Source organism: Mchenga conophoros, linkage group LG18 (genome assembly GCF_057382185.1).
Source record: "Mchenga conophoros isolate Kocher_MC1m ecotype Shallow Benthic linkage group LG18, M_conophoros_male_GT1.1, whole genome shotgun sequence".
NCBI lineage: Eukaryota > Metazoa > Chordata > Actinopteri > Cichliformes > Cichlidae > Mchenga > Mchenga conophoros.
The window spans coordinates 11,976,907-12,000,369 of NC_140543.1; the positions used below are offsets into that span (position 1 = coordinate 11,976,907).

The 23,463-nt window shown below is 41.5% G+C and overlaps 2 protein-coding genes across 3 annotated transcripts in view; one reads left to right on the forward strand and one right to left on the reverse strand.

Annotated features, from left to right (window-relative positions):
- The window catches only part of tmem200cb (transmembrane protein 200C, genome duplicate b), a 36,574-nt gene that overhangs the window by 2,556 nt on the left and 10,555 nt on the right, over window positions 1-23,463 (reverse strand). The window contains exons 2-3 of one of the 2 annotated variants that reach the window (XM_085255140.1): window positions 8,664-8,758; window positions 8,396-8,498 (exon numbers count right to left, since the gene is read on the reverse strand). The gene's annotated coding sequence lies outside the window, so the exon portion shown is untranslated. Of the gene's footprint in view, window positions 1-2,510; window positions 2,649-8,395; window positions 8,499-8,663; window positions 8,759-23,463 lie in introns of those variants that run through there. The other variant, XM_085255139.1, reaches the window with a different exon arrangement.
- On the forward strand, window positions 14,061-15,940 carry LOC146553312 (uncharacterized). Its single transcript, XM_085255007.1, has one exon. The coding sequence runs from the start codon at window positions 14,535-14,537 to the stop codon at window positions 15,264-15,266; it is 732 nt and encodes a 243-aa protein (XP_085111133.1). The 5' UTR covers window positions 14,061-14,534; the 3' UTR covers window positions 15,267-15,940.

Genomic DNA, 23,463 nt, shown 5'->3' on the forward strand with positions numbered 1-23,463 from the left:
AGAGGGATTTCATTACTACTGGGTACAATGAAGTTGCCTGTTTCAAAACTTTTGCTCAAGCTGTGTATCTGCTGTACAGACATGTTTTTATTTTTCATCAAATTCTCGTCAAGAATTTCTTTAAGGTGTAAAAAAAATATCAGAGGTGGAATACTAGTAAGATATTAGCAACAAAATCTGTCCAAGGAGGACCTAAAGGAGGGCCATGGCTAATTTTCATGGTCTGCCAGTGATTTAATCCAGCCCTGAATCTCAGATTACGCAACAGGTTTATTTAGCCTGCTTCTTTGCACTAATCCGACTAAAGGCAGAGGCAAATATTAGTCATCAGAAGGAGTCTAAATAAAAGATAGTATACATCTGCTGCTGCTGGATCTACAAATCTGAAGACGTAAGCAAAAGACAGACAAAAACCCAAGTTGACAGCGTAGAACAAGAAGTGCTTGTTATCTATATTCAGCTGTGCCGGTGCGATATCAGCCTATGAAAATGTAATGTGTCCAGACAGGAGGCCAGCAGGCATGTTCTCTCCACCTCACTCTGTTTTTCTTGCTCTCCTTCTCTTTCTCTGCCTCTCATTTCTTCCACCAATCTCTCCCATAAAACACTATCCCTTCCTGCTTTCCACCCAAATCCATTTCGTCATCAACCAGTGCAGCTGTGCTTCAACATGACTGCATCCACACACACACACCACATCACAAAGGCAAATATGAGCTATTAGCCATGTGTTTACACAGCAACACAGCCATGTAGGATGTTTAAATTTGTTTGGGGTTTTTAGACGGATCTTTTAGCTGTTAACCGGCATATTACACTCAAAAAGAATGTTGGATGAGGAAATGGAGCCAAAGGACAAAGTGAATGTCTTCTTCTGTGCTGTGGCTGTGCAGATACAGTAACAAAGCTGGTTATGTTTCAGTTGCAGAAGCGCTGGAGCTATTTTTGACACTACAGTATATGAGAGCTTCTCTGCAACGTAGACCAGCCACTGCTGACTGATCGTAGAAGCTCTGGTTCAAAGGGCAACGAAGCCACCAACACTTATCATGATTACAGACATCTGCTGATGCGCACCAACCACATGTGGTGAATAACAATCAGAGGATAAGAATGATTAATTAGACAGATTCTAGCCCCTGTCTGATTGTGTCTATAGCTAGATATTTAATTTTATAAATCACGCCTGACTGTGTAAGACTTAGATCTTGGGTTCGTGAATAACTTATTCATGACACTCCTTCCATTTAATAAGACGTTTTCAAAAGCTGTCGTGGGACAAAATAATAATCACGATGGCCTTCGAAATCCCTTTATAATTCAAGTTATTACATGCTGTTCCAACGAAAGTAGAGCACGGACCTCTGCACCTGAGCTTCAGCAAACATCACACAGGTACTCAGCTGCTGTTTATAGCGACTTTCAGTGTATATCACATCCAATAACCACTCAAAATACGTCCTGGGCGAGAGCAACTCAACCTGCACTAAAACCGATAAGGCGTAGGCGGTACTCTCTCTATGTTTGGGGAGAGAAGGGCAGCGGTAACGTGGACCAAAAGTGGGTGTGGACAAGTCGGATTTTGTCTCTGTCTGCGGTGCTGAACAGGAAGCTGCCAACCCGTCGGTTCGCCCCCGCCCCCCCAAAAAAGAAACCCCCCCAGCTCGTGTGGCAAAACGGAGACCAGGGTGGTCTTAACGCTCAGTCCGTCTGAGCTGCGGGGGCGCATTTTTCGCGCAATGTTGTGTGAGTAATCGGCTGTTGACATTAGGGCGCATCTGTTTCCCTTCTGTTGTAAAAAATCCCGTGAAGCAAACACGAGCTGCCGTGGAGCTGGGGGTGCCGTGAAAATGCCCAGAACCACGACGCACGCTTCTCGCTCCAACACAAAGCCAAATACGGTATTGGAGGAGGAGGGGGTCTCACAAGGTGCAGACAGATGACAAACATCCATATTTCTTCCACGGCCCTGACGAAGCTCGTGGTTTCATAACTGAAACTACAATTCAGAGTTGTGTCGTAAATAAAAAATTATAGCAAGCAATGCCTTCGGCTCTCCCTGCTTTGCCTTCACAACTTATGCGAAATCGGTATCTATTGGCAACACCACGACCATAAAAAAGTTAAGCGGCATGAGCCGATCCGCATTTGAAATGGTGCTCTATTTACACATTTTTATCTGTCGTGCATTTGAAAGAGGAGGCGTGCTATCAGGAAGACCAATCGAAATATTTATATATGTATAAAAAGCAGCATCATAAATGAAAGTAAACGGACTCCAGTGCCCAGTGCTCTGAGTCTACCGCCTTCCTGACATCAAAAACTCATGTCGACTTACTCGATTTTCACAAATACTACCAACCTAAACGAGGCGGTCGCAGAATTAAACCACTTCACAAACCTCGTTCTACCTCGACACCGGGAATCAGACCCGCTTCATAAGCGCGAAAAATAGCCCGCCTGATAAAAACCGCAGATTAAATAAAATCGTAAATCAGCGCGTCTCTCACCAGAAATTGTAGCTTGGCAATCAAACATCTTCAAAGGCGCACTCCTCGTTCAGCTGTGCATGTCGTGGTGCGCCACTTTGGTGCCAAGGCTGGAAGAGTGGTACCCAGTTGAACGCAGATTCACAATAGACCGGCAGGGGCGGGCCAACCGCATTTCCATTGGTGGTGATTATTGAGTAACGAGAAAGGGGAGAGCTGTTATCATACTGCAAACACCTCCAGATTTTTCAGGATTTCTTACCTCTATAGAAAGACAAAGATTCTGCACCATGAGACTTTCCTTGATTTATGTATTTGCACTGTTGTTTGGGGAGTTTGATGACAATTGCAACTTGTCATCCAGGCTTTTCATTTGCATGTGGTTAAACAAGCAGAAATACCATGCATGAGTGAATTACTATACTATGGGTTTAAAACTGCACATAGTGGAGTTGAAGTCCACATTTAAATACACCAAATGCATCATCTATCATTTGGTTTTCTATCCTTACCTTCCCCCCAGTTGGGTTAGATTGCTATAATTGCTTATATGCTGTGTCTTTGTGTTTAACAAAATTAAATATGACAGAGTCCAGATGTGTTTTAGTGATGTGAGACTGGAGACAGAGGCAGCAGCTCTACACTGGCCAGAGGAAGCACACATAACAAAGCTCAGCTCTGATGCTCCAGAGAGTTGGCTGCAAATTTATGACCCAGAAATGTGTTTTGTTTATGGCATAAATTAGAGGAAAGGAACAGAGAAAAAACTCTAGCGTGCATGCCGCAGTCAGAGTCGAAATATACAGAGACATGGTAAATAATCCGACGGGGTTTTAAAGAGCTGTCTTTAATCCCCAGTGTTGACTGGTGCACTGTAGGTCTGTAGGTCTGGAACAGATTTCTGTATAGCTCTAAGCTTGTGTGGTATAGTAAGACACAGTGACACAACAGACGTTTCAGTGTTTCTGACAGAGACTTAAAATCCTGCTACTGCAAACAAACATTCCAAAATATGATGTTCCATGAAAATAAGTCAACAGATAGTGATGCAAAAGAATCAGCACAGATCGTGTCTTAACATGATTTATTGAATATTTGATTGAATATAAGTTGTGTGTCTGTTATTTTTAAGGGCAAGTGAAAGCATCTCTTGTCTTGATGTGGTTACACTTTTAATTCAGTCACTTTAAGCAGCTTTTGAAAGCAGCTTGGTGCAAAAAAAAAAGAGGAAATACTTACCTCCTGCATCTCTTAATCGTTGATGTTCTAAATATACATCTGTTGCTATCTATTTTTAAAGATAGCAACAGATGCAATCCAAAGCACTGCAGTCAACACACTTATTCACATCATTATCTGCACATCAATTCTCTAGTACGATCTCATTTTCAAGAGATTACACCCCCCTTCAACAACACTTCATTCCAATCAGTAATCAGCCTGAGATCCCACTCTCAGATTCACAAGTTTAGCCTGACACTTTTCTCTATTTTTTGATTGCACTGTATTTCAAAGGGTTTTTTTTTTCTCTTCTTGCTGTTTATCAGTACAGGCGAGATAGGAAATGCAGGGAATTCAAATAAAGTTTGGGCTCACTCTGCTGTCTCAAATAGAGGATGGGATGGGATCCACGATCAGCGCCTTCAATCTATGTGTTCCACGCCAAAGATGTATTCCACTGTAACACAAGGAAAAAGAGCAGACTGCAGACTTTTGTAGAAACTTCTACTTAAAAAAATCTGCAGACTTCCCAACTTTCCCTAATGACTATGCCCTTGCATACTTAATCATTTATTATCAAGACTTCCCCAGGTAATTAAATTCACCTACAGCACAGTGATAAATTACAGCTGGTTTTCACTACATATGGAAAGAAATGAAGGAATATGAAAAAGTAAAAAGTAAAAAGATGGGATGGAAAGAGCGATATAGAGCTTTCGCTATGTTTTAGTCTTCTAATACTGGGTCTTCCATCAGCAGTAATTCAATAATTCAATTTATTCCTCAGTGATCATATCATGTCTGTCACGGTTATTTAAAACACCAGCCTCCGGTCCTGCTCGCTATGAATGATGTGCCCTGCATATACAGTTCTATTCAAGCCCTAACAAATCTGCTTCTATAGAACATTCTGATCCTTATCCAAAAACAAAAAACAAAAAACCCCACATCATCTCTCACATATCGAAGTATCTCCACAGAGAAGCTCTCATATACTGTAGTGTCAAAAATAGCTCCAGCGCTTCTGCAACTGAAACATAACCAGCTTTGTTACTGTATCTGCACAGCCACAGCACAGAAGAAGACATTCACTTTGTCCTTTGGCTCCATTTCCTCATCCAACATTCTTTTTGAGTGTAATATGCCGGTTAACAGCTAAAAGATCCGTCTGAAGCAGTTTCAGGAGCTGCGGGGCGTTCAGTTCATTTCTTTCTTAGCTTGGTCTCATAAATTAATTGGGAATGTAGGAACTTGGAATGTGGGCGCAGCGAGAGATCAGCTGCCCCCAGGAAATGCTGCCACAATTACACCTGAAGTTAGGAGTCAGTTCAAAAGATCAGGTCATGCCACATTTCTAGCTCTTAGAGGTGATGACCAAGAGTGATGATGGTTCATCAGTTAAGCTGATTTTTTTCTGATCTGAGCTCTCAGTGATTAAAGGATAAAGGATTTTTTTCTTCAAATCAAATCCAATCAAAACAAAAGGCAACAATGTTTAGGGCTCACATCCCTAACCAGTGCCCACTGGCCTGTACAAAAATATATTCAGAATAAGAACACGAATTATATTTTTTAATTCTTTGAAAAATAATCTCCTTAAACCGTTGGGCACTGACCTTTAGAAAACATTACTCATACTAAAATTAAGGGGCCTATTTTCAGCTGCAGGTGAATACACAATTGACTCTCTAAAAATAGCTACAAAAGCAGAGGGGTGAGTGGTGGACACAAAACAAATTACATTGCCCATGTTCATTATAACAAACAAACCCCCAGCAACAATGTGCTTCATAGATGTTTTTAACCCTTTAAGACCTACCATAGAACCAAGTTCGCCAGAGCTTATATTATATTTTTACATGCTGTGGAGCCATTTTTGGGAGCATTTCAAGTTGCTATACATCAATACAACCATTATAGCCCAAACTTTAATAATATGTCTGCATTAGGTGCATAGTAATTACATAAATTGCAAAAAAGTGCAATAAACTACAAAAAAATTGAAAATCGTTTTTGTTTTTTTAACATATATTTCTAGTTAGAGAAATTTAAGAGGCTTATCCCTCAAAACTGTAAATACAAAAAAGTTACACAAACTAGTTTCCCACCACAGGAAATTTATTTTGAGTGTCTTCATAGTTTTATTTTTGAAATACACCAATTTTTATATACTGCAGGAAAAACGAAAATAAATATTATAGTGCAAATTTGCAAAATAACAGCATATGCATCAAAATAAACTATTTCCAGCAGTGCAATATGAGTCTTAAGCATCCCAGAAACGACACAGAAAGTCATAAAGTCAAACATAACTTTTTAAAACACATAACAAGTAAAACACAAGCTCATAAGGCCCCGATCGTAAAAAACTACATTTCCGCAAAATGACGTCACTTCCGGTTTCGGGCAGGTCATGCGGTCATGTGATAGTTCGCGCTGATGGACGTAGGAAGTGTTACAAACAGCTGATGGATCGGCGAAGCGTGTTTCTGGAATATCATGTTTTTGTTGCTGCAAGTGATTTTTATGCAGTTTTTGCAAAGCTATATGTGGAAGGAAACTGTGACCTAGGACAAGCTGATGGCATAAGACGTAAGTACAACTCCTCCAGTTTCATATGCAAAAAAAATTATTGCGCTAGCTTACTTGGTTGCAGAGCTACCGGGATTTAAAAATAGTTACGCAAAACAGAGCGTGCCCGCTCCGATCGGCTGTAAAGGGTTAACTAGTTTAGCTACATTCGTGGAGCTCTAAGTTATTAGAATATTGCCACATAATCAATAGTTGTTAGCAGCATCTATATATTTTGTGGGTTTTGCCATTTTTTTGTTATTTCCAAGAAAATATGAAATATCCTCAGACTTATCGTTTGACTAGATTATCTGTTAGAACTCAATGAATCCACCAAGCTCCCCAATTGCTGCAGGTATATAAACAGGGTCAAAAAGCTGAATTTCTACTCTTTACCTAAACCCATTGCAATGAAAGCTTAACTCCAGACGCATCAGTCTCTTGGCCCATAGAGCCACTATGTTCATTATCTTCCACAACATGGGAATGTTGGGCCTCCTCATAAATCACACCAAAGTTTCCCAGAGTAACCATCTTCGGCACCACTACTCAGGTGCTGTTGGGAGAAGACCTCCATTTGATGAATGACCATTTGGGTCCATGTGCAGATTGTGGTTGTGGCTAATGAGATGCATGACAGCGCTAAGACTGATACAGGTCATGGAGACATATGGGCATTTCGGGTCCGTCCGGTTCTATGTTCAGCAGCCATGCGTCACTGACATCATGCAGCACGCTGGAAATGGAGCAAGACGCCCAGTCATCGCAGGAAGAGAGACCAATAAATTGATGAGGAAGTATCAGGAGAGGGTGTGAATAGAGAGCAGCAGGTGAATGCTTGCTCCCAGCAGGTAGCTGGTTCCCACTGGTGGCCCTGTTTCATTTCCACATAGTGTAAATGGCTGATTAATAGGCGAGCAAAGACCCAGGACTCGGATAGAGGCCAATATTAGCTCACATATCATCAGCTTGTAACACTAATGGGAATTCATGGGTAAAATATGGACCCAGTGTCTTTTGCAAGATAAAACAGACCCAGATACAAAACTCGGACAACTTTTAAGTTTGAACTGAGTTGTACCAAAGTTTTTCAAAAAGTAAATGCATATATTGATCCCTAGTTTATGCACAACTTTCTCTGAATATGATTATCAGTTGGGCAACAAAACAGAATTGTGCTGAGTATGCATTACCTAAAGAAAAGGCAGTAATTACAATCCTGAACATCAAAAAGCTGTGCAATTCCTAAACTGCAGGATCATGAACCCTGTAGGCTGAACAACTACAAAAGAAGCTGTTTTTCCATGCAGTGTTTGCCTTCATGGCCACATTTTGCAGGGGAGCGAGGCTGTTGCGCAATCTGGACTAATTCTCGGGGCTTGGAAGACGCGAGCTTCATAAGATCAGTGAGGAAGCCTTCTTTGATCTCCCATCCTAGATAATATAGGTCATCTCTTCAGGGAGAAACAACAAAAACCAAAATGAGGCGGAAAACACCATTCAAGTCACTGTGGAACACGAAGCAAGCAGCGCCTCAAATGAGGACCACAACATCGCCCGGCAGACCTATTTTTAGGGTCTTGATCTTTGGCATTTTTAACACAACAGTCCATCAGCCTGTGTGCTGACGAGAGAAAGAGGAATTTCTGAAATGTGAAATATTGCATCTGTCATTTTCTATTCTGCTGCCTGTATGTGGAGCCTGTTCAGACTGGGTATCCATGGCAACCGTTTCATAATGCCTCGCAAAACACCTTAGAAGAGGTTCCTTTTTATCTAGGCTGGAGGGCTGGGACAGAGGCAACAGAGAATCAAATGAGAGGGCAAAAGTGATAGCTGACAGGCTGTACACAGCATATTCTTTAGCTGACATTTTTAGAAGTCGCCCCCTCAAAATGGAATGGGGAGATAATGAAAAGAGCTCACCCAGAGAAACCAGGGAAAAAATAGGATGACATAAGAACATTTGATATTTATTGCACTGCACAACTGTCAAAGCAACCCTCTTTCTCTTGCAGATTTAGAGCTTCTACTTCTGCAGTTTGTGCTACATGCATAGAAAGACAACCGTCAGTTCATGTGATTCAGTGAGACATGCTGGCACTGACACTCACTGTATAGGAGCATGTTCTCTGGGTCCTGGAGGACAAGTCCAGTCATGTGGAATGCAGCAGGCGTGAGCTTGATGGGAGGGCAGCATACAGCCAGCTGGGTCTTCTGCAGGGGTGAGACAGAACCCATGCCAGGAACTGACAGGACCAATCAGTGAAGGGCTCAGGCCTCATCCATGCATGCTAATCAGCCCGTCAGAGGAGCCTGGGTCGAGGGCATTTGCAGGGGTTCATTGCTATGGATACAGCAGCAGCAGTCACACGATATTACCTGAGCAGGTAAACCAAGTGGAAGGAATCTTGGCGTTGACCGCACAGGGCTACGTGACCTTCGGTTACGTCATGCATTCTCAGATGAGTCAAAAGCTGCAGAATGAGAAAGCAAAAGTACCGATATGACTGCAAACACTGCTTGATTTATGGAAGAATTCAAAACAAAAAAGTTGAGAGGAAACTAGAACGCTATGTTGGAAAACGGACACACGCACACACAAACCCCCCCAAAAAACAAGAGCACAGTCTCAAAAACATGCAGGCTATGGCAAAAGAAGCCTTTCATCATTTTAGCACAATCCTATAAATGGGTTTTAGGCTAATGTGGCCAGTTTGTCTTTTTCACAGCTCCACTCCTATTTCTATTTTCTGTTGTGTAACACATATAGTGTTACCTCAACTTTGTGGCACAGAAAGTTTGGAGACTAGGTGCCGCGATGGGAGACCAACAAGCCAATTGTTCCCCAAAGTGTTTTTCTTCTTTGGATAAGCTCTTTAATCATTTCAAAAGACTTGTGAGTCACCAGATTGAGTGACACAAACAGCAGTGGATGATAGATAGATATGACTGCTGGGATAAAGGACTCCATTATATTAGTTTGACTTTGGAGAGTCGAATATGCTGTAAATTTGACAACACGGATTGTTTAGAAACACAATTTCCTTGTCGATCCTACAGTGCATATATTTAGCACATTAATCACTTATCTCCATCACAACATTCCCAGTTGTGTAGCAACAGCCGGAAAATGTATTTCCAATCAAAAGGGTTTCATCTCAGTGGCTGACCTAACACAACCACTTTTGACTGCTTTTATCCAGAGAATCTTTGAGGTCATTCATCTTTTCATATGCTAATATTTTAATCAACATTTCCCAATGAATTAAGCCTTTGCAGGCCTCAGGCTCATTTGTGTTATCGGGCAAATTAACCTCTACTGCTGGAAGGACAGTTGAAATCCCAACTGTCCGAGCATACTCAGAGGACGGCAATTTTCCTTCTGCCAACAAAGTGAGTGAATGGAGTTACTATTGTATATCATTGTGTGTGCATCTGGACGGATAATCAGTTTCAGCCACAACTGCAAAATAGTCTAACCTGTTTAACCTTCGTTTTCATCACAACTTTAAATGGACAATATGACAAAGCGAAGGGATCATAGATTCAGACCTCTCTTTAACACACAAGCATGTAACAGATACAGAATAAATACTGATTACTGGCTGTGAGGCTCAGAGAAGCACAGCCAGTACTGTCATTATTCTTCGTTATTAAAAGCTGACATTAGAAGGATAATAATGGAGAAACGCTCAAAGCAAAGCAAGAAAGTTTTGAGGAAGATGTAATAAGGCTGCACTCATGTAGTACATTTCATTTTGAGTGGAGAAACAAAATGCTTCGCAGAAAACCAAAGAGTATCACAGGAATCTTTCCATCTGCTTCTGAACGATGTTAAACCCACATTAATTGATGTTTTAACCACTTGGGACAGCCCATCAACAGCTGTCAACACAATGCACACATATTGTCCAACACGTATCTGGCTGCTGAACAATCTAATCGGAAGATCTGTAGTTTCAACTTTGGAACTATAGATGTTGATGTGTCCTTGGGCAAGATGTGGAAACGGCACTAATGTATCATTAGTTCTTTATGAATAGGAGTGTGTGTGGCGTGAAGTGTAAAGTGCTTTCAGTGATAACATCAAAAAAAAAAAGCACAGTGAAAATTTTAACAGCCAGCTGATATCCATTACCATTAGCTTCTGTTTGGGATTGTGCTTTCCGGCTAAATGATAACAGTAAATCCAATATTCACTTTCCTACCAGCTGTTATTGGTCTGCAGTGCACCAACTCCTGAGGGAAATATCTGTTTCTAAAGCAGCTAAATATTCAGACATGTTCATCAGCTGGTTGTTAACCGCTGATGTTTCTCCTGTGCTCCAACAGCATGTTTCAGTACCATAAAGACCTATATAACATACACATATTTAATTCAGTGTTCCAATATATAAATCAAAATGTTAGTTATAGTTATCTACTTACAGATGTTGGAGTTCAATAATCTGGCAAAACCTTTTTATTTGGTCCCTGAAACACCCCAAAAGAATGCGGAAGTAGACTATTGAGCAAATTCACACAGGGCATAGAGATTATAGTTTGTATTTTCTAGTTACTTTTTATTTTGTTTCAGTTTATTTTTTTGCTTTCAATATAGCTTAGTTTCCAGAGTGGATGTAATGTTCTTTGAAAATTTGTGGTTTTACTTGTTTTTTGTTAGGTGGAGGGTATTTTCCACAGGAGACATTTAGGAAAGTTAGAACAGATATTACAAAACATGTAATGTAGACATCCTAAATCTCTGTAAACATACTCTAAAACCTGCACCAAAATGTTACATGATATGTACTAGGAACCTAGTTGCTATGTTCTAGCTTGTTAGCTAGCATAGCTAGAACTTCATGAAACCAGTTTGAGATTATCTAAACTTTATAACATGGTGCGCTATCTTTTTGGAAGCAGCTATCAAAACATGGTTACACTGTGGTCATGAAAAAATAGACATGATCATCAACAATACTCAGGTAGACTGTGGTGTTTCAAAAATGCTTACCAGAATCTACCAAGAAAATATTCTCCACATATTACACCACTACCAGCTGCCTGAATGATTGATATAAGGCAGGATGAATCCATGCTTTCAAGTTGTTCACATCAAATTCTGACCCTAAATTTAGAATTTTGCAGCAGAAATCATGGCTCACCAGACTACGCAATGTTTTTCCAATCTTCAAGGTCCAATATACTGCCTGTTCAGAGATGCTCTTCTGCTTTGGTTGTAACAATTGGTTGTTTGAGTTACTTTTGCCTACCTGTCAACTTGAAGTAGTTTGGCCATTCTCCTCTGACCTCTGGGATCAATAACACATTATCACTAAGGGAACTGCCTTTCACTGGATATAATCTCTTTTTCTGGCCTTTCCCTGTAAACCCCACAGATGGTTGTGTGGAAAAATCTTTGTAGATCAGCAGTTTCTGAAATACTCAGACCAGCTGGTCTGGCACCAGCAACGATGCCATGTTCAAAGTCACTTAAATCACCTTTCTTCCCCATTCTGTTGCTCAGTTTTGAACTTCAGCAAGTCATGTTGACAATGTCCATGTTAGCATGAACATGTAGCTCAGCTAAATCCACAGCTGACAACAGTAGGTTTTCTTATTTTACATGGTAAAAGTCAGCTTTGTTATGCTGGTTATCTGGCTAGGACATGTGAGACCAGAATCTCTGATGTCTGACATTTGTTATGGATCTTTTTATTATATTTCCTAAAAACAGAGCCCAAAAGGCTAAAAAAAACCCCAACAAAAAAAACAACACACACATAACAATTTTATCACAGCCCTGGCTATCATAGTAAACAGTACCCACTGCCAAAAAGGCTCCAAAAATTATGAGTGCACACAGCGGAACATGTTGTATTAAATTACTCGAACATAGTGTACACTCACCCACTGCCACCTTTTTCTAGCAAGAGTGGGAGACAGGAAAACAGGAAAGGAAAGGAAAATAGAGCAACAAAGCAGTCTGTACACTGGCCTAAGATCAAATGGTCCAGCGAGAATGCCTACTCATCACTATCCTGTGTTCCCAAAAAAACCCACTTCGAACAGTGGAGTGTAGCGGGACAATGACCGATCCACACCATTGTTTTAACTACATTACTGATGCAGGCAGGGCAGAGCCTAATGTCTGCTTATGTGCTCTGAGTCTGCTTTAAGTTTGTTTTATGTCAGTGATCCTGTGCATTTTGCTGTGCTTTGTAAACGTTAACAATGAATCTTCTTTAAGGAAAAATCAATGGCCAGGAAGTGACCTGCAGATCTCATTTAAAGAAGCTATAATTCATCTTCCTTTTATAAGATCAATTTGTCAAATGAAAATGAGAGAACAATGTGACAATGTGCATGGATTGCTTACAGTAATTATACTCTAAAGCAGGGGTGTCAAACATAAGGTCCGGGGGCCAGAATCGATCCGGCAAAGAGTCTAATCAGGCCCACTGGATGCCTTTGGAAAGTGTAAAGGAAGTCATAAAAGCTTAAAATCTCCCCCGTTTATCCATATTACACTGAAGTAATTAAATAAATAAATAATTAAATAACAGTAAAGTTCCTGTTTTTTTCACAAATAAATAGAATAACTTTCTGTTTTATAATTACAGGGCCATCTAGACAACGAGCTACCAGAATTTTCTGTTATTTTACACATTTATGTCTTATAACTGAAGCCCAAAGAGTCACGCTAAAATATTTCTTTCATTTATTACAGCAGAATTGCTTTATCATCTGGAAAAACTGAGATGTGCTGTTGAAATCTGTACACTAGTTGGATAGGTCACCAGTCAATCACAGGGCAAACATGCGGGCAGACACAGACCATATATCCCTTCATTCATTATATAAGTTAAAAAGCAATTATATGGTAACAACCTGCTCCACTCTATTGCTTCCAAGTGGCCACATTAACAATGAGGTGCCAGTGTAATGAGTATCATGCCTTCTTGTTAGTTTTTTACAGTTGTCCCATCCATCCATCCATCCATCCATCCATCCATCCATCCATCCATCCATCCATCATTTCCTTTACATCTTTATCTTTTGGTTTATTTTATTCAGTCTCTCTCTAACTTTTGGATTTGTTTGAATAAGCACTAATCCTTCCTCTGGCACTGAGTGTTCAGACACTCAGTTATCCAAACATTGTGAACTGGACAGATCAATTGTTAACACTAAATTGTACCCCTGACGTCAGTACTTTGTGACTTGCATTACAATCCACCCCACCATTTTTCACCACAGCCAATCATTTTTCCACTCAATTGTCCATTATTGCTGATCAGCGAGGCTTTATCTACTTGTCAGCTGCTGTTGTTCATCCATCGGTGACAGATTTGCCTGGAGTGCTTAAATGGCTCCTTTAAGGTGGAGGCTGAGTTCCTGAAGGCAATTCCCACTGAGGGACAAAGGAGTGTTACGCCAGATGCTGCCTTGAACAACGGGAAAGAAATGATTCAAGACAGAATGGCCTAATAATACACTCTCCTTAAAACTAACACACACATCTGATGGTCTATGTGAATTTGCTGCTCATAGTGATGGATAGATGTGCACGCTGAGATTAAATGCAGAGCGTGGCATACATATATCCACAGAGTTGCGTAGGCTGAAACGAACACTGTGGGCACATTCTACATAGGGGCTGAATGATGCTGAGCTGTGATTTTGATGTCAGATGCCAACTGTGGGTAAAGCTATGACGGTAGTAGTAATACGATGGCACCTATCCAAGATGGCGGCCAACTGAACGATGGCACCTATCCAAGATGGCGGCCAACCAAACCGGTTTGAGAACCGGTTTGACCGGTTTCGTGCGTGTGCGCATGCGCGTTCAGTAATTCGATGGCACTAGTCCAAGATGGCGGCCAGCCAAACCGATTTGACCTGTTTCGTGTGTGTGTGCGCATGCGTGTTCAGGTGTTCTTACCCTCTGGGCGGGAACGACTCCTCCTAGTGGGATGTGCTAGGTTGTATGGGTATAAAAGCGATCCTTTCACATTCTAAGAGCATCACCGCCACGGTCTGAGGAGCACCGACACATCGCGCTAAGGATCCCCGACGCATCGACCTAGAGCACCGACACATTGCGCTAAGGATCCCCGACGCATCGACCTAGAGCACCGACACATTGCGCTAAGGATCCCCGACGCATCGACCTAGAGCACCGACACATTGCGCTAAGGATACCCGACGCATCGACCTAGAGCACCGACACATCGCGCTCGCTAAGGATCCCCGACGCATCGACCTATGGAGCTCGGAATGACACCCAGCCAGGACATCGCCCATGCCATAGGCACTCTAGGTATGTCTTCAGGAGTATGCAGTCGGGGTCCTCAACGTAAAAAGCAACGCTGTGGAAACGCCGCAGATGGAACTGTATTCAAGTTAGAATATCGAGGCGTCGAAGGGTATGTGTATGCCATTAAATATACCGAAGGGACAGTTGTGCTTAGTGTAGATTGTGGTGAGGGATTGTTTTGGGGGGAAGCCCAAGTCATGTCTACTAAAAACTGGAAGCTCTTCCGCACCGTAGTGTGTGCGGACCTGGACAATGTGGGTTTCCCAGAGCTGCTGTATGTTTCCCAGTGGAACAGTGCATCAGGCCCTGAGCTTTACAGGGTTGAGGCTGATCGTTTCAATCGCAACCCCGACGACTTTATTTTTCTCAGTGTATGTGATGACAGGGATAGTCTTATTGCTTCCAGAGGGCTTGAAAACTGGAGGTTAAATCCATACCCTCTAAACCTCGAAGAGCGCACAAGATGGTTTAAGGACTTGTTTTTTATACAGTGGTGCGACTGGAGAGGTTTGTCGCGTCTGTTTAGCCAGATTGATGACGCGATCAAGAAGGACAGACTCAACACTGCGTACGAGAGTATTAGAAAGCGCCTTGTTTTTGACGATCTGGCGAGTTGTCCGAAGACTGGTTTGCCTGGTACCCTGTGTAAACCTAAAATCATAAGACCTTCCGACAGCTAAACAATAAACTGGTAGGTTTAATGTGCGGGTGTGTGGGGTTGAGTGTGTATCTATGTGACAAATTAAGAGCTTGTGGTTTTCATTTTACAGAGAATGACACGCCCTCGTGGGACCTGTTGGAGTCACCATCAACAGAGCTGCTAATCCCGACCCTCCAGACTCCACCACCCTCACCACAATGCTCGCAGGACCCCCTCATATCAGACCTGTGGGATGAAACTGTAATCGACATCAAACTCGCAACTCTCCACCTGTTAATGTTGGCTTTGAATGAGTTTATACAAGAGACATGTTACGGATGCCAAACAGGCCACCCCAGTCAGGTGCAACACAGCTGCTTGCAGGAATTGTCTGAGTATTTCTTCGACACCTACTATGATGATGTGATGATAAGGCTCCAGACTGAGCGATTCATCCCTGCCATCCGGCTGTTTGTACGCTCATCCACTGCAGATGGGTCTGGAACACAAATCCGCAGAGTTGCAGAACACATCATGTGTGAACTGAGATCAGAGCGATATATAGTATGCGCCATTAATGACAACATTGGGCACCTGCTAGATGCAAGTACTTGCGCCCGCCGTGTTAAACCAGCCATGCTCCGCATGATTGGAAACTACTGGGCTGGGTTACATCTGGTTTAATGTGGGGTGTCCAAGTATCCATTGTCTGTGATTGTGTCTTTGTGAAAATTAAATAAAAAGACTTGTTAACATCAACATCATAGTCATTTGTGGTTTGTAAATCATGGAAAGCACATTGCATAAAATATATCACGATCCAGCCCATCCTGCGGGGTTAGCCAGTTTAAATAAGCTACGTATAGCGGCAGGGGAGGCATCAGGTGTAACACCTCCACTATCTCAGGTCAAACATTATTTAGAACAAGACGACACCTACACACTCCATAAACCTGCGAGGATCCATTTCCCCAGAAATAGAGTATTGGTGACAGGGGTCGACAAACAGTTTCAAGCCGATCTGGTTGACATGTGTGAATATGTGACAGATAATGATAATGTGAGATATCTGCTAACATGTATAGATGTATTCTCAAAATACGCATGGGTTAGATGCCTAACAAACAAGACAGGGTCTGTTGTATCAGCTGCTTTTGAAGATATACTTAGTGAGGGTAGGATCCCTGTGAAACTACAAACAGATGAAGGCAAAGAGTTTTATAATGCAACCTTTAAACAGCTAATGAAGCGATATAATATCAAGCATTTCTCAACAGCTAGCGAGGTTAAATGCAGTATTGTCGAGAGATTCAATCGTAGCTTCAAGGGTAGAATGTGGAAGTACTTAACATCAGCCAACTCCCGGAGATATGTAGATATCATACCAGATCTCACACAAGCATATAACAATGCTTATCACAGATCTATCCAAATGGCTCCGGCAGAGGTGAATAAGGATAATGAGAAGTCGGTCTTCAACGCGCTGTACAAAACGAGGCCTCAGAGGGAACTGCGCTTTAAATTTAATATCGGTGACACTGTACGAATATCAAAACTGAGAGGAAAGTTTCGAAAAGGATACGAGCAGACCTACACCGATGAGATTTTCACAGTCAAGGAACGTATAGGGAGACTGCCCCCAGTGTACAGACTAGTGGATCTAGCAGGAGAGGTATTGAAAGGTTCATTTTATGAGCCTGAGATACAACGTGTGGTTGTTGATGAAAACAAAACATTTAAAATTGAAAACATATTGGCTAGAAAAAAAGTGGGTCGGAAAAAGCAGGTGCTAGTGAAATGGCTAGGATGGCCCAACAGCTTTAATTCGTGGATTCCAGAAAAAGACATCGTTGAGGCGTAATTAACTCAGATGACGCAGCTCTACACACATTCATTCAACACTGAGCATAGACTGAGAAAGCATGAATAAAAAGAACAACAATGCAGGCTTCTATGTAAGCCTCTTCTCGAATGCTTCATCACATGTTTACCCAGGTAATAAGATATCTAATTTTAGAACAAAGCTAGCAAAACCTATTGTTTTGGATCAGCCATATGAGGTCGCTGTTATAGAGATACAGTACCCACGCATATGGCGGACTTTTCCACAATCAGATTCGGAAGTGGAAATTCATGACCCCGTCAAAGATGGAACCATAGCCATAACCATGATCGAACTGTCTGTGGGCCATTATGCATCTGTGGAACAGATAATAAAAGAATTTAATTTTAAATGTCAACAGCACCAAGCCACTGGAGACATTAAAATGCAGTACAACGCCGTTAGTAACCATGCCTGTGTTATGGGGCCTAGGGGGACTATTCTCACATTTAGAGGGAGACTGGCGGAAATCCTAGGATTCAAAACAGGAGAACCGTTTGCACTTCATTATAAAAACACATATGCCCCGCACCCCGCAGACATATACGGGGGAAAATATAACATCTTTATTTATGCAGATATCGTTGATTACCAGCTTGTGGGTGACGCCCACGCGAGGCTATTAAGAGCTATAAATATTACAGACGATGACCGCCGGTTGCCTATTCTACAATTTGACAGCCCACACTACACACCTGTGTCAAAGACATTAATCGACGACATAGAAATTGATTTGAAAGACGATCGAAATCAACACATACCCTTTTTATACGGCAAAGTGTTTGTCAAGTTACACTTCCGACCGATAACACAGCATTTTTGAAAAAAAAAGGATGGCCGTCTACAACTCTGATGACTCAAAATATGTAAAATACTACTTATCACAGGCTGGTGGAGAGCTCGGAGGGTATGTTGGGACCAGTACACAATATGGGACAGGTCTGGGTGGGTTGTTCCGTAGCTTGTTTAGATTTGCAGTACCGCTGTTTAAAAAAGGAGTCAGCATAGTCAAACCACACCTAAAAACAGCCGCATCGGGCATAGTGTCTGATGTCATAACCAACATAACCAGACCCTCAACCACTAAGCAGGACGGTAACGGCTTGTATGTGTATACGCCCAAACCATCTAAGACCCCACCCCCAGGGCAGCCGTTGTCTAAAAAGCGTAAAACCACAAAACCTAGCAGGAGAGCCACCAAACGGACACCGTCACGCAGAGTGAAGAGACCCAGAACCACTCGTTCAAAAACTGCAGCGCTTGACATATTCTAAATGGCACTGTTACACAGTCATTCTGGAGAATGTGTAAAAACAGAGCTCGATCTTTTTACTGTCCCATACACACAGACTAGCATTGAGAAAAGTACATTTATTGAAATCCCACCTGTATCTGCAATCACTGATGGAGGGCCGATCGAGTTTTACATCTCATCGTCGGGTGAAGATTACCTGGATCTAAATGACTCATATATCTACACACGGGTGAGAATCACAAACGCTGATGGCTCAAACCTGGCTAGGGACGCTAATGTAGGATTTATTAATTATCCTGGATGCAGCATATTTAGTCAAGTCGATATTAATTTGGGAGACCGGCTCATTAGTCAATCATCCAATACATATCCATACAGAGGTGTGATAGAATGTCTTATCAATTATAATAAGGACACTTTAGACACACAGTTCAGCACCGGGTTATTCTGTAAGGATACAGCATCACACATGAATGACACATCTATAGAAGGAGAGAACCAGGGTCTGATGACCAGAGGTGGCTACACAGCAAATAGTAGTATTGTTGAATTGATTGCACCAGTACATGCAGACCTGTTTTTTCAAGAAAAACTGTTACTTAATGGAATCGACCTGTCGCTGAAATTTGTGCGCTCTAAAGACGAATTTGCTCTCATGACAGCGGATGCCAATGCATACAGAGTTAAAATTGTCTCAGCCAGTCTCTTTGTCAAGAAAGTTAGTGTATCACCTAGCGTCAGACTTGCACACAGCAAGGCATTGCACCATGCAAACGCAAAATACACGGTAGACAGAGTATCTTTAAAGACCTTCTCCATACCTGCAGGGGCTAGAATATCAACAAATGACAATTTATTTATGGGTAGGATACCTAAATTTGTCATCATTGCATTCATAGACAATGAAGCATACACAGGCTCCTACCAGCGTAATCCATTTCATTTTGAAAACTGCGATATAGAATTTATGTCTTTATATGCTGATAGTCAGGCTTATCCTGCTAAACCATTCCAGCCAAATTTCCAGAGAAAACACTATATCAGAGAATTTTACCAGCTGATACAAACCACAGGAAGACATTTAAAGGACAGATCGTTGGCCATAACACGTGACGACTTTGGTAACGGCTACACTTTATTCTGTTTCAATCTGGAAGCTGACGAAGGACATTCAGGGAATGTGTCGTTAATTAAAACTGGGAACGTGAGATTGGAAACCCGTTTCAGAAATCCACTACCCCGTACAGTGAACCTCTTGTGTTATTCTGTATTTGATTCAGTCATTGAAATATCTAACATGAGACAAGTGCTCTTGGACTACTATTGAGACAAAAACGGTCATGAACACTATAGAACTATCAGCCGTGGTCGGCGGCATTATCAATAAAAACACACATTTGCTAGGCGTGTTAGCCTATGATCAACTAACCACTGAACGGCTTCAAAGACTCCCTGCTATGTGTATTGTAAACACCCACCCTTCTACGATGCCAGGGGAACATTGGCTTGCTGTTTATATTTCGAGAGACAGACGCGGTTATTTTTTTGATAGTTTTGGTCACTCGTTAGACAGTTTTCCCCCAGCAATAAAGATGTTTCTTCTAAAAAACTGCTCCACTGTTTTATATTCAGGAAAACAAGTGCAGAACGACTTCTCCATCACATGCGGTCAACATTGTGTATTTTTTTTATATCATATGCAAAATGGTGTATCTTATGACCGCCTGCTTAACATGTATGGGTCTGATTTAATTTGTAATGATGCTATGGTGTGTCGATTTGTCAACAACATACAACCTGTTGCTGTATGCAGTGCTTATGTGTGTGTGCAATGTGGATACTGATATGTACTAATGAGAATAATAATAAAAACAACAATGAGAGCATGATTTAATCGAGTCAATGGTATTTATTATCAAATCTCGTATATATATATATATATATATATAGATTCATAACATACTTTGTTTAAACATAAAAGAAATCAAACATTAACCAGTAATAAAAGACATAAAATATTTAACAGTAATAAAAGAAAATAAAACAAAACAATTTAGCAGCAATAAGTGAAAAAAAAACAACATAACAGTAGAAAAACACCAAACAGCAAATATTTTTAGCAGAAAAACAATTTCTGCAATAAGAAAAAAAAAAAACCCGAATTCAAAAATCCAACCACTCTACAGGACCCCCCTTTAATTTGTTTTTTTTATTCTTTATTTTTTTTAGTGTACTATGTCGCAACGGTCCACCGGGGGTGTTCTTTTTTGGTGTGTGATCGGTTTTATACAAGGCGACGGTCTTACGTATGCCTGTGTTAGATATGGCTGATAACGGTATGTTTAAATCTGAGAAAGCTTTTAAAAACTCTGTCCAGCCGATAGGTCTCAAACCCTCAGAAGGTGTGTGTGTGGTTGTGACGGCTTTAATTAGATCATAAATGTGTGAACCAGGGATGGTTTGTTTATCAACAACAATTTCGCCTTTGTCATTGTAAGAGATCAAGTGTGGCGAACGGTTCACCGCTGATAGAATAAGTTCTGCATTCCTCCTACTCCTTTTAGGTATGTGTGTTAAAACATTCTCCGCAACAAGATCCCGCACCCCGGCATCACCATGAACAGGCAATGTGTCCGCCGACTGGGGTTGCACATCCCTGTTAAATTGTTCAGGTAATGATAAAGACAATACATTCTTTTCACGGGCACCTTGTCTCACAAGGGTGAGGTATCTTTGGAGAATATCGCTGTATTTTTTAGCCTTCTCATACACATCTATGTCAGAATCTTGTAACACTTGTAACATCTCCTTGTCCAACTCGTTCTGAGACTGTTGTCTGATGGTGCCTGTTTGCTGCTGCTGCTGCTGTTGCTTTATTAAGTCCAACTGGTGTTGGGGTACCAAAAACATCTTTTGCACATGTTCCATTTTCACCTGTTTGCTATCAGACTGGTTATGAAAGGGATTGCAGCCCCTAATAACGGCAGTAAAAACCCTCCAGATTGGTTGATTGTCTTTCTCTTTTTCAAAGATTTTATTTTTTTGTCTGCAATCAGTCTGATTATTGTTTTTTTCTTTTTTAGCTGTTTGTACTGCTGATTGGTCAGTGGAATGTTACCATGCAATACATTAAAGGCTATCTCACACAATGCATTGATAAAATCTAAGTTTGAATTACTAATAATAACTCTGCGTAGAGTAGGAGGAGCCCTGTATATCATCTCCAACAGAGACAGATTCCTCCGCATGCGTGATGACATCCTCTCACCTCTTTGCTGATTTTTGTTTTGGAATGTAAACAACCGGACGGTCTGACAGTAAATTTGTTCTGAGTCTTAAATAGTCCGGGGTCTTAGCTTTATAGTCTATTAAAAGATACCCGTATGTTGTCGATGTGGCATCATTAAACGCTTCTATAAAATATTTAGTATTACCCGGAAACATTTGCCTGGCTAAAAGCATAACCTGATATTTATCTCTCGGATTTTTAAACAATATTAGGTAATTAGTGTTCAAGGAAATGGTTCTACTGGATTTTCCCTGAATAAACAAATTCTGAACTAGATATATACAACTCAAATTCCTATGATGCACATACTTTGTGAACACATTTTGTACTTCTAAATTGTTAGCTGCATCGTTCATCACATCGTCTATAATTAACAAATTGTTCTTTTCTGCAGGCAGAAGGGTGTCATCAGCAAGAGATTCGGGTATACCGTTAACAAAGTTTATGTTTCTTATCTTAAGAAGCTGGTCATATAGTGTCTGCCAGCATGAGTATATATACACAATGTTATCAATGCTGCATGATATAATCCTGGAAGAGTTTTCAATTATGTTTTTAACAAAAAAAGTCTTGCCACAGTTACTGGGACCGCTGACCACCATGCTGAACGGATGCTGCAACCGGGCGTCAAACCCCTGTTCTAATTTAAAATCCATAAGGAAGGGTTGTGAAGTCTGGGAGCACACGGCGCTTATTGTAAACAACTTTAACTTTTTTCACAATGGTTTCATTCTTCAAATGAAGCTTCTTTTTATCGCGTCTGATGCTATCAGACACGGCAACTAGGTGTGCGTCTGATGTCTGATTGGCTACAAACTTGCGGACTAAACCTTTCAAGGAGTCGTGGGTGACAACTTTCGAGTTTAATGCATTCAGTGTGACGCCTTTACATTTGACCTGGGTCTTGCCCAGCGATGTGTGATACGCATAACATTTTGGCCCACCGGAAACAAATTCCGCTATGTAATCCTCCACACCATCCTCTCCACAATCTAATTCACTTGTGAGATCCCCCAGAAACGGACCTAGAGGAGGTATCCACTCGCCAGGGCGTGCCGTGAAAATGACACTGTCCGTGTCACAATACAGCACGCGCTGCTGCAAGTTGTCTAGCAAATCATACAGCATGAGTCTGGCGTGTGCAGTGGTCATGGCCCCGACAAAGACATTAACGTCCTTCACACGGGAAGCTCTACCATCAGCGTGGCGCCACTGCACCATTGCGACGTCGTCAGAGATGAAACAAAACTGACGCACGTCGTACTGGTCGCTAAACATTAGCTGGCTAAATCTGGAAGGGTCTGTAATGAGCTCAGATGATGCCATGTTTGACCTCATGCTGAAACGACCCCATAACGAGTTTAACAACAGCTTGTTACAGTTACGAACAGCTTTATTTACACAAATCTTGGATGGGTCTAGCATTATTCCCTCCTTCTCATAATACTCGTCTATGTACTTCTGCTGTTCGTCAGGTGTGTTCACATGTTCAGGATACCCCGAGGCCTCCTGTTTGAGTTTTAGGAAGGCTTTCACATAGTCTTTAAACAATGTGTCGGTCTTATTGGGGAAATGCCACACCTCATCAACAGCAAGAACCCTGTATCCCTTCTCAACAGCTTTTTCAAGCTCAAATGAGACCCATGTGCCTTTCAACACCCGCTCACTGTCACTGTGCCCGCATGCAGTATGCTGGTTCTGGTCTTCAGCACACATGCTGCAGAGTGGAAACATCAGTTTTCCATGGCATCTGTAGGGTAGGACGGGGTGAAAAAGACCCTTAGGTGGGAGCACTGTGCATTTAACAAAGC